The sequence below is a fragment of the Cyprinodon tularosa genome, unplaced genomic scaffold (assembly GCF_016077235.1).
Source record: "Cyprinodon tularosa strain WSP-4 unplaced genomic scaffold, ASM1607723v1 ctg556, whole genome shotgun sequence".
NCBI lineage: Eukaryota > Metazoa > Chordata > Actinopteri > Cyprinodontiformes > Cyprinodontidae > Cyprinodon > Cyprinodon tularosa.
The window spans coordinates 26,330-39,077 of NW_024039292.1; the positions used below are offsets into that span (position 1 = coordinate 26,330).

Genomic DNA, 12,748 nt, shown 5'->3' on the forward strand with positions numbered 1-12,748 from the left:
CAGATCAGAAAAAACAAAACAGATTAGAGTTTGTTGATATAAAATGACAAACATCTTTTTTAAAAACTAGTGTTTTTTTAGTCATCCCCTCTGGGATGTAAATGTAATGAAAAGGGTAAATAATAGGGATGCACGATATAATCGGCCCCCTATCTGTATCGGCCTTAAAACTGAATATCGGACATCGGCCACCCCACCGATGTTTAACCCGATATTTGATCAGCTTCTGAGTTTCTAAAGTCTAAAAAAAAAAAAAATACTTCTTTTTCTTCATCAAAAACTTCTTTTTTACAGACTTAAAAACTTCTAAAGACGAGGGAAAAAATATTGATACGTTAAAATATCCCAATATCTTCCTATGCTGATATATTGCCATTTAAAAACACCATATCAATCTCTTTTACTAATGAAATATTGCTATATGTCATCGTTATGCTACAAAATCCCCCGAAAATTCACGACTTTTGGCCTTGTTTTTTTTTGTTGATATATTGGCGCGGTATCAATCTATTTTACTAACAAAATCTCACAAGAATTTGCTAAATATCACCAGAGTTTGTAACAGAACGATGACATTTCACGAGATTTTGAAAGTAAAATAGATCGATACAGCGTTTTAAAAAATCTATTTGATATCAGCATATGAAAATATATTTGAGTATATTATTTTTCAAAGTGTCAGAAATGGATAACAAAACTGCTATTTTCAATGATTACTTATTTTTGTCCAGCTTTAACATCAGTATCGGTTACCGACTACATGAGTTTTAAAATATCAGCATATCGGATATCGGCCAAAATCCCAATATTGTGCATCCCTAGTAAATAAAATCATTCAGTGAAACATGCTTGTTAAACAATCTTATTTGTTGGTTCAGCCTGGTTCTGCTGTAGGTTTCTTCCTGTTCAAAGGGAGTTTTTCCTCTCCACTGTCGCTACAAGCATGCTTAGTGTGAGGGATTGCATTCGAGTCAATGAGTCGATGCAATCAACTGGTTTTCCTTAGGTAGAAACAGTTGAATCAATTTGACTGGATGATCTGGCGAACTGGAAAGTGCCTCGAGATTACATGTGTTGTGAATTGGTGCTATAGAAGTAAACTGAATTGAAGTGAATTATTTTACAACAAAATGAAAATATAACACAATAAGTGTTTGCAGCCAGTGGTTTCACACTGTCAGCTAGTTTTACAGTTATTAGTACACACCTACGAGTGATGAACTGCCTGTTCAGCTCCATGTAAAGTGCTTTAGATTGACTAGTTAGCTGGATATCTGATCCAGCTAACTAGTCAGTATTGGAGCCGATACCCGATTGGTCATTCTCTAATTTAAATCTGAGCTATGGACGCTAAAGGAGACCATGGGCGGAAAGAAAATCCAGAATCTCCAAAAAACTAATTTTCATAAACAAAACTGGATTAATTGCTCTACTTAATGTTGATGTAAAACAATATAAAACTGTTGCCTCAATGTTTTCCATTTCTGCTTTAACAATCAAGAAAAAATAAGAAGAGCTGGTAAATACTTGCAGAAGCAAGTGATCAAAAACTAAAAACACAAGATCTATATCCAGCCATTCAGCAAAGATCCTGCTATATGGCTGTACATCTTATTCTGGCATTTGACCAATTAGATGAGCCCTTCAATGATATATTTCCTACTGTAAATTGAATATTTAAAAAGTTAACAAGTCAAGAAAAAAAGGTAAAAAAATGTAAGTGCCAGTATCAGCATTAATATGACAGAGTATTAGGGCCAGGCTATACATTTTTTTTTTCTATTTCGAGAATAAATTCGTAAAATTACCAGAATAAAGTCATAACATTATGAGAATAAAATATGAAATTACCAGAATAAAGTCGTAACATTACGAGACAAAAGTCACAACGAGAATAGTCATAAAATTACAAGAATAAATTCCTAATATTAAGAGAATAAAGTCCTAAAATTACGAGAAACAAGTTGTATTTTATAAAAAACTCTTACAAGAAGCACTTTCTTCACTAAAATGAGGAATGTCGAGCATCATGTGAAGGTATACTTTGGCAACGGTTTTTAGAAATAAGGAAATCTTTTAGCACCGGCATCAAATTAGGCAGGATAGCAAAGTGGACTCAGGTTGCTGATTGGTTGAGCTGGTCGGCTGTCATCTGCTGGGCGGAGCTTCAAGCTTTCTTCCTGAAACAGGTTGTTGAATGATGACTTCATTCTCATAATATTACAACTTTATTCTCGTAATATTACAACTTTTTTTCTCATAATGTTACAACTTTATTCTCAAAATAAAAATTTTTTTTTTTAAATCTCTAACCTGGCCCTAATACTCCGTCGTAGCATTATTACCTCTAATGTTATGTTGTACCAAGAAAATGTGTTCCTTTTACTCTCAGTGTGCTTTTTCATGAATTTCTTATAGAAGCACCTTTGTTATTTTTCTTAATATATTTGGGGCGAGTTGGCGTTTCTGGTTATTACAATAACATAAAATTTTGCGATAAAAATATCCACATTTTTTGAATGTTGTCACGCTTTGGTTGATGTTTGTGGACCCAAATGCAGAGGCAGGGAGGCAGAGGTGAGTTCTTGCAGATTTAATAAAAGGAAACTGTTTAACAAAAGCAGGAATCCAAAAATCCAACTAAAAATGTAAAGCAAACCAGAACCATGGAGACATCAGGGGAAATCAAACACGAGGAGCCAGGGAGAGACGAGGTATGAAGACAACAACATGAGAAGCCAGCAACGACAAGGAACCAACAAGGAGTGACTGCAGAGGGGGAGTATATGTAGCTGACTGAGACAATGGCTGCGTCTCAATTCGCAGGCTGCGTACTTCCAAGGACGCAGCCTACCTAGCCTCCGGAGGACCCAGACTCGGTAGGCTGCTCCGGAGGATCCTCAGCCGTTGGTAAATGGGACGGTCTAGCCTTTGGAGCACTTCCTGATTGCGACACGACGTCATCACGTTTACCCCAAACACAGCGCAAAACAAAATGCGACAGCTCGAGAAATACGGAAAGAACCAACAAAAAAATAGATATGGACATTTTTATTTTTTTTATTTACTTGTTATTGGAGGAGGAGAGTCGCTTTGACGGCTTCGGCGGCAGCAAAACCTGCGACGGATTTTTCTCAGGCTGGCAGAGCGCAGTGGAGAGGTAAGATCTACCTGCTATTATTCTAACCCACAGGGCCTGCTAATGATCAGAATATACCAGTTATTAAATAAACGCTTGTCAGCAGATTGATGAATAGGTTTAAATATCAAATTTTATATTTATTTGTAAGTTTGTGATTTATTTGTTTGTAACTTTAGTAATTTGAATTGAATAGTTAAATGTGTACAAACCCTGTAAATAACTTAAATCACTACTTTCACTATCACTAATGTCGTGTTGAGAAGCCAAACTGTTGAGAAATAAATCCTTTTTGTCTAAATTGTTATCCCCTTACTGCCTGATTTTATTTGCAATTATATATATATATATATAAACATAATACAGGAAAAAAAATCAAAATATAAAAACATAAAAAATAAGTTAAATAGTGGATCTAGATGAAGTAAAATTTAATTTCTAATAAATCATGTAATAAAGATAAGGAAAAAATATAAATGACTGAATAATAATAAATATTTTTGTCTTTTTTTTTCTACAGGTCATAACAGCCCCAGAGGATGAAGAGCAGGACGACATGCCAGAGGATGAGGAGGGGGAGAACGTGTTGGAGGCAGTCAGTGGTGCTCACTGGAGGGACCAGCTGTCTGCTGAGGTGTCTGCCCTGGAGGAGGGTCTACCTGACCACCGTTACACTTAGATGGCAAGTAGAATCACATTTTAGCTGTTCTTATTTCAGGGTTATAAAAACAGTTTTAGTAAAGTCATTATTTTCTGCGTCTTCTTGAACATTTTTAGTAACATGGCAGCCATCGATTGGATCAGCAGTGGAGAGAGGCAACCCCCCACCCTCCAGATGATGTCCCACTCGCAGTCAGAAGACTCCAAGCTCATCTGTGTGGCATCCCATCCAGTCCAGCACCACCAGGGACTCCTGCTCAGTCACAATTGTATATATATGTTCTCTAGTAATATTTACTGTATATCTTTTGTAAATAGTTGTAGTAGTTAATTTTAAAATCTAATGTCAATAGTTAAAAATGTTTAATAGTTTATTGTAAATACTTGCTTCTCTAAAAATAAACTGATGTCACTGAGAAGTTGTTCTAAGTTTACTTAAATTACAAAGAAGTGATGAAACAGATCATGTAAAAAGGTTAAAGGTCTTTAAGAACACACCGACAGCAATAACTTTTATAAACAATTTAATAATTTAATTTAACCATAACAGCAACACAGAACTTCAACTTGTTAAAAAAAAACACCAAAAAAATAATAACATCTGTCCACCATCCTCTCCAATAAATGAAATAATCTGTCCATCCTTTCCCGCCTCCCTCTGCCATCTCATCTCCTCCCTGATTAAATCCACCAACTCGTCACTCCTTCTTCTCTTCCTCCTTTCCCTCCTCTCTCATCCTCATTCTCTTCCTCATCTTCACCCTGATGCTGCTCAGCCTCTGCAGCATCTAGCCCTGGTGTTTCCTCAGGGATGGAGGCAATTAGGACAGGTGGGGCAACAGAGGGCCTCTGTCCTAATACCTCATCCATGAGGACAAACCAGGGCCAGGTGGCAGCAGTAGGATTCCCACTGACCCGCTGCCCTGTCCAAGGATCTTTGTATTCCTATAGTAGAGGAAAACAATGTGTGTCAACAGATGCTATTTTCTGTAGTGTTTCATTTAAAGCTAGAAAAAAGGAAGGTTTCATGATTTGGATGGATTGATGAAATTCTACAGAAAAAGACTGGAATGGTAACATGAATATAATAAATGAAAGATGTAATTTCCCTACACACACACATACATATACATATATATATGTGTGTGTGTGTGTTTCAATACATTATCCAAACCTGAACATACTTTGTATTTTTTTTTAAGTTGTCCCACACAAGGATCACTTCTATCACACATATGAGATTTACAAAAAGTGGCATCTGAGCATCATTTGATGTGATCAAAAGATTATATTTGTACGTTGGTGTTTGAACAGGACTTCTTTTAACTTGTGTGACTTTTACATAGAAATGCAACATGTAGATGGAATTCTGCCTCTTCCCTCCATCCGACTGCAGCAGTATTTTTGGCCCCGATGATAAGGTGGTCATTTTATCCACTCCTCTGTCTGCTCCCTGGAACAAAATGACATGTAAAGCATATTTCTGTTAAGTCAACAGGCAAAATGACTGTTCTGTATAATTACGCCTGTATTGTTCTTCAAGTGAATTATACTTTAAACCTTATTATACTGTACTTTAAATAAACTATACATTATTGAGTATTAAAACAAAACGTTTGCAGTATTGACAGCCCAGTACAGCTGGACTAATGTTATTTCTTCAGATGCATTAAGCTTTAACAGCTCTAATCCTTTGTAATAAACTGTTTGGGAATAAAATGATCTGATTGGTGAGGGATACGGCTATCAGTACAGTAAGATGTAGGTTAAAATAAAAAATAGTGACATTTGTTTGAAGGCTTTTAATTGTTGATGAGCATCACGTATCAACAGGTTAGCTCTTAGCTTTAGCTGCTCCTACACATTCCGGTGGCTCCGTTACCGTCAAGTATTTTAATAGATGTTCATAAAAAAAAAAAATAAAAAAAAACTACTTACATTTAAAGGTGTTCTCCGCACTACTGTCGGCGCTGCTGCTGCTTTCGGTTGTCCGTAATTTGAAGAAAATCCGACTTTCTTCTTCTTTTTCTTCAAAAAAAAAAAAAAAAAAAAAAGCGCGCAAAGCACCTCGGGAAATCTAGTGGGAGGCGAGGCCACTAAGGACGGTAGCGATGCATCCTCAGAATTCGGGGAAAAGGAGGACGCATTTTGAGGCTGCATTTTAAGCGTCCTCAGAATTTTTGCCAAATGGGACGGCCTCCGCGCAGCATTGTGACGTCACCGGCCTCAAAATGCGTACTACCAAGTACGCAGCCTGCGAATTGAGACGCACACAATGGCAGGGCTAACGAGCTGACAAGGAGCAGGTGTGAGAGGAGACAACGGGGGAGGCAAGGCGAAAGGAACACACAATAGGGCAACAGAGGAAAATAACAGAAAAACCTGAGAAAACTAACATTAATCTAGAAACTACAACAAAACAGGAATTAAACCAATAAAACTAGGAAACATGGAGCAAAGTAAAGCACAACATACTGTAACCATAACCATGACACGTTACATAAGGTAATAAGGTCTTGTCCTGGATTTCAATGACCATATTGGCTTGAAATTTGGATTTTCAAAGTAATTCACTGAGTGCCCTATAAAGGGCTAAAGATTGCATTCAGTTTCTTTGATAATTTGAAAATCTGCTACAATAACTCTACGAATAAACTGCTCTTTGTAGAAAAGACTGTAGAGTTCAAATGAGCGTGTGATTGGTCTATTGTCATGTTTAGCAACAAAAAACCTATTTAAGTCTTCCTGAAACATTTAACCTCATAGCAAGAGCAGTTTCTCAAATTTTCTACCTAAAAGTCACATTTAGGGGATAAATAATGTCCTTATTCATCCAGCTATATTATTATCCACCCATCTTTTCAGCTTTACTGTACACGCTGAAAGGCACGATGGCTGCACTCCACTTAGCCGCTTTGAATTCAGGGCCTTGCATTGTAAAAAGTGGCTCACTGCTGGGAAATGTTCCTACTGTGCTTTTTCTACTCTGACACATTCCCTATAAAGGCAGTTCTGCTGCTGCGGCCTTTCATTCAACACTTTCAGGGTCTAACATTAACCAGCATTAGGATCAAGCATTTGGGCAGCGGAGGTTTGACAACCCACAACAGAGAGTGAGTGTGTGGTCTTCTACGCACCGAAGGAAGCGGTTCAGGTCTCCGTGTCTCATGTACTCGAACACCATGGCCAGCGGTTCTCCGTCTGTGCACACGCCGTAGAATCGAACGATGTGTTGATGCTGAAGGACGGTCAACAGCTCTGCCTCTCGCTGGAAGTCCTGCCGGGTCGACTCGTTTGCATCCTTCAGGGTCTGTGGACAAACAATGGTTCTCCATTTTTGAATTTGCACAAGGAAATATTCTAAAGAAATAACATTTCATTGTGGCGTTGGATACCATAGGGTGTAAAAAAAACTGTTTTTCCTTAAATGAACAGTGTGTGCGAAATTTAGCTTTTTCTATTGGCAAAAATCAAGCATTGCTTTGATAATTAAATATTCTTTAAAAGTCTAATAAAATCCCATCTAAAAGGAAAATGTTCTCATAGGTTAGAATTATTGGTTCATAAATACACGGGGGGTGGTGCACCAAATGGGAGGCGCCATATTGGATCACCATTTTTGATCAGAGTAGCCAAAAGAGGACAAACTTGTCAACCTTCCTTACGTTAGTGAAGATTCGCAGTCATCCAGGTCATAGTCATTCCAAAAAAGTGAAAAAGCAAGCCAGTGGACTTAGTTTCCAAGTTTGAAGATGTTTCGCTTCCCATCCAAGAAGCTTTTTCAATAAAAAATGTCAGGAATAGTGGGGTCACGTGGGAGCACCGAACAAGATGGTCGCCTGAATTGGAGCTGCTCATCAAAGCCCTCAATTTGATCTAAATCCGGCATTTAAATCCGGTCTCTTCTGACAAATACTCAGTCTTTAGGTACAATAGGTGTTTCGGTGCCGGACAGTCAGCCGTTTTGAGGCAATGACGACTAGAACATCGTCTGCCAAGCATGGTGCTAATGCTACAACTAGCGGGGCTAATGCTAAACCAGCTAGCCAAACCACAGAGGCAAGTGTGCTGCTTGAAATGCAACAATCTCTCAAGAAAGCCACGGAGGAAATGGGAAAAGTTGGGCAGCTGTTGACAACTCTGCAAGAAGAGGTGAATGAGGTAAAAGAAGCTAACAAAGAGCTACGAAATGACGTTGACCAGATTATGCTACGTCTGGATGAAGCGGAAAGCCGCATCTCGCAGCTAGAAGACGAGAATGTCAAGTTATGCACGTCTGCAGAAAAAAGTGCTAAAAAGTGCGAGGAGCTTCACCAGGCTATTGAAGACGCCGCTAATCGTGACAGGAGACAGAACCTGCGCTTAATTGGCCTGAAGGAGAAGTCTGAGGGCGGTAAACTGGACGAATGTGTGAGACAGATCATCTCTGAGGCGCTCGGTGTTGAGCTTGACCGCACACAGCTACAACGGGTCCACCGCACCGCTGGACCAGTCCCTGACGAGGACAGACCGCCCAGACCCATCGTGATGCGGTTTTTAAGTTTCCTTGAACGTGAACGGGTGTTGGACGCGGCAAGGGAGAAGTACAAAAAGAAAGAGGTCATCGTGTGGAGAGGCTGCAGGCTGTCGTTCTTCCCTGACATGACGAGAGAGACAGCGGAGAAGCGAAAGAAGTTTACAGACGCACGGAGGAGACTACACGAGCTGGATGTGCGCTTCACGCTGGCGTATCCGGCTGAGCTACGCTTCACGTGGGAAGGCAAGAGGATGAGATTCACCGATCACCGTAAAGCCTTGGCCTTTCTAAGCAACACTCAAAATGAAGAGGAGGAGCACCAAGAATGATGTGGTTTATGGACTAAATGACAGACAGTGAGTAAAAACCGGTTAAAATGTAGATTTTGTTGGTGATTGCTTCAAATACGGTTCTGTATTGAAAGAAAGAATTTAAGTTATTAGTTTTGCCAGTAATTTACTATTTCGTTAGGATTATGATTATATTGTTTGGGTAACACACATATTGGATATTTTATTTGTCATGGTACCAGTTGTGTTGTTTAGAAGAGACAAAAGGGGAGGGTGGGGGCCAATTGGGCGATCATTCGTGTGTCTCATGGGCCGTGTTTATGGGAGGGATTTCTCTTATGTGAGAGGGAGGGGGAGGGAGGGTTTTTTTGTGTTCAGGTGTTTATTTCAGTTCATTTTTCCTGATGTGGGTTTTACATCAGAGGATGTTTTTGTTTTGGCACAGTTGTTTCATTTAACAGCAGAACTTTCACCAAGTCACAGAGGTAGACATGGCTAACTGTTTAAGAATAATATCCTGGAACGTGAATGGGCTGCAAAACCCAATAAAGCTTAAGAAATGTTTGACATATATTAAATCCCAACAAGCTCAATTAGCATTTATACAAGAAACACATTTATTAGACTCAGAAGTAAGTAGATTAAAAAGGGACTGGGTGGGGCAGGTGTTTCATAGCTCCTACGCTAATAAAAAACACGGAGTTGCTATTTTAGTGCATAAAAAACTAAATCTTACTGTTTCAAAAGAGCACAAAGACTCTGATGGCAGAGTAATATGCTTAGAAGCTGTAATCAATGGTGTGAAGGTTAACCTATGCAACATTTATGGACCAAATCAAGAGGATGCAGATTTTTTCCATTACATAAACAAAATGATTGGGGACATATCTACAAGCAAATCAATAATTGCGGGAGATTATAACCAGGTCGTGGATGGGGTCTTGGATAAAACTACGTATTCTAGGGTCGAGCCCAAGGACAGAATGGCTATTGAGTTAATGATGAAAGATCTCAACTTGGTAGATATTTGGCGGGTGATTAACCCTAAAGAACGAGAGTATACATTTTATTCTCATAGGCATAAATCTCATTCCAGAATTGATTACTTCCTAATCAGCAATAACTTGGTGCAAGATGTTTCAGACTGTTCAATAGGACCAATTGCACTGACAGATCATGCCACCGTACACTTGGGTTTGATTTTGGAACCAGATTTGATCAAAAAGAGTAGGTGGAGACTTAATGTGTCTTTATTACATGATACTGAACTATGTAAGTACTTGGAACAGGAGCTTGATAATTTCTTTGAGTTGAATATGGGTTCAACAGAAAGGGTGGGTACTGTTTGGGAGGCATCAAAGGCCTATATACGAGGGAAATTGATTGCATATGCATCAAAAAAAAAGAAAGAACAAATGCAAAGAATAAATACAATAGAAACTGAGCTAAAGACTTTGGAAAAAAGGCTATCAGAATGTTATGATGAGATACTGTTAAGACAAATTTGTGATCTAAAACTACAGATAAACGACATATATAACAAAAAAGTCGAATATGCTTTATTTAGATTAAACACCAACTTTTATGAGAGTGGCGAGAAAGCTGGAAAACTCTTGGCAAGACAGCTTAAAAGGAAAGAGGCTAATTTTACAATACCAGCCATAAAAGATGAATCAGGAATTCCAAAGACCAGTACTGGTGATATTAATGATGTTTTCTTTAAATTCTATAACAAACTTTATGAATCACAGGTAAAACATGATCTTGAAGAGTGTGACAGGTTTTTTTCAAAATTTGACTTGCCTAAACTGACAATTGATCAACAAACATATTTGGACAGCCCTATAACAGTAGAGGAAGTAAAAAAGGCAATTTCTCTCATGAGACCATCGAAGTCGCCAGGAGTGGATGGGTTCCCATCGGAGTATTATAAAAAATTTGCAGACAAACTGGCTCCAATTTTGACGGAGGTCTTCAAAGAATCACTTGATTTGGGGAAAATGCCGGACACTTTTAATGAAGCCCTAATTTCCTTAATACATAAAAAAGATAAGGATCCTATGGATCCCGGCAGTTTTAGACCGGTGAGTCTTATAAATGTAGACTGTAAAATTCTGACAAAAGTCATTGCAATTAGAATGGAAAATATATTGCCACACCTAATTCATATGGACCAGGTGGGATTTGTGAAGGGAAGGACATCATCAGATAATGTCCGAAGACTCCTGCACCTCATGTGGCAAAATCGCAATAATGACACTCCAGTAGTGGCCCTGTCGTTGGATGCCCATAAGGCCTTTGACAGGGTAGAATGGAGCTTCCTCCAATACACTCTGAAAGCATTTGGATTTGGGGAAGGCTTAATCAAATGGGTTAGTGTAATCTATGCAGACCCTAGAGCCGCTGTGTCAACAAATGGGTTAGTTTCACCTTTTTTCAAACTACAACGCGGGACAAAACAAGGAGACCCATTGAGTCCCCTTCTGTTCACCCTCTTTTTGGAGCCCTTAGCTGCGGCAATCAGAAATAATGAAAATATCAAAGGTGTGGTGCAGGACTCAGAAGAACATAAAATGTTCCTGTATGCTGATGATATTCTACTTCTTATTAGGGATCCTTCCACTTCAGTCCCAGAGGTTTTGTCAACAATTGAACATTTTTCAAGGTTATCAGGGTACTTAATCAACTGGCAGAAGTCTGAGGCCATGCCAGTCTCAAAGAACTGTTTCCAAACTCACCTCTCACAGTTCCAATTTAGATGGACCCCTGTTGGTATGAAATACCTTGGCATTAAATTAAGCCCGGAGTTGAATAATATAATCTCAATCAATATAGAACCACTGCTCCATAACTTAAAAAATAATATAGATAAATGGAAACTATTAAATATTACTTTGTGGGGTAAAGTTAATACCATTAAGATGCTGGTTGCCCCACAATTCAATTATATTTCAATGATGGTACCCCTGATTATTAGTAACACCTGGTATAAGAAATATAATGAGCTAATCAAAACATTTTTATGGAATGGGAAGAAACCGAGAATTGGTCTTAAAAAACTTTCGGCTCTGAGAGGGACAGGAGGGATGGCACTCCCAGATTTAGAATTATACAATATTGCATTTGAATTGAATAAATTATCCAGGCATTGGAAGAAGCAAGACTTGGATAAGGGATGGGTTAAAGTTGAAAGGGCATTAACAACTCCTTTTGAAGTCATCCAGCTGCTTTCTCATAAGCCTGAAGGTGAACTACAATATAACCCAATTATACAACATTCTAAATGGGCATGGAATAAGGCTCACAAAATATTGGGCATCTCCTCATATAAACAGACTTACTCCTCAGTTTGGAACAACCCAGTAGTGCGTATTGGGAAATCTCCTGTTTATTGGAAGAAATGGTTAATAGGAGGGGTCCAGAAGATTGAGGATTTGTACAGAGATAACAATTTCATGTCATTTGCAATGCTGAGAGACACCTTTAATCTTACAGATAAAGGGGATTTCTGGAAATATTTACAAATAAGAAGTAGTGTAGGTTCAGTTTTTGAGTTGAGCAATATACAGGGAGAAAACCCATTACAGGCCTGGCTAAACTTACCAAAAAATTTCCAAACTGCATCAATGTATTACAAGAAGCTTTTAGGTGACCAAGGTGCAATATGTGAAGGTTTAAGACTGAGCTGGCAAAAAGATCTTAATATTAATATTATGCAAGATATGTGGGAAAATGTTGTTTCTAATGTAGGATGGGCCACCAGGGATGCAAGAAGCAAATTTATTCACTACAAAATTATTCATAGATTTTATTTTACACCATCCAGATTATTTAAAATGGGTTTATTACAGAAGAACACCTGTTGGAAATGCAATGGTGATATTGGCACATACATTCATGTATTCTGGGAGTGCCCCCTGGTGGCTCCATTTTGGACAGAGGTTGTAAAATATCTGGAAAGATGTATTGGTTTACCTATCCCAGCATCACCACAAATGTGTTTGCTTGGCAGTAAATGTTTTATACCTCCTGGGTTCACTATGGACACTTACAAGTTTGCTGTGACTGGTTTTCTTGTTGCTGCACGTCTAATTTTACGAATATGGAAAAGCCCCCACAAGCCACAAACATCAGACTGGATTA

The 12,748-nt window shown here is 38.5% G+C and overlaps 1 protein-coding gene across 1 annotated transcript in view; it reads right to left on the bottom strand.

The window, feature by feature from the left end:
* ntrk1 (neurotrophic tyrosine kinase, receptor, type 1) overlaps positions 1-12,748 on the bottom strand; it is an 85,654-nt gene that overhangs the window by 20,814 nt on the left and 52,092 nt on the right. Inside the window, exon 14 of the mRNA XM_038305323.1 lies at positions 6,937-7,109. Within this exon, the coding sequence (XP_038161251.1) occupies positions 6,937-7,109 (173 nt within the window). The remainder of the gene's footprint in view (positions 1-6,936; positions 7,110-12,748) is intronic.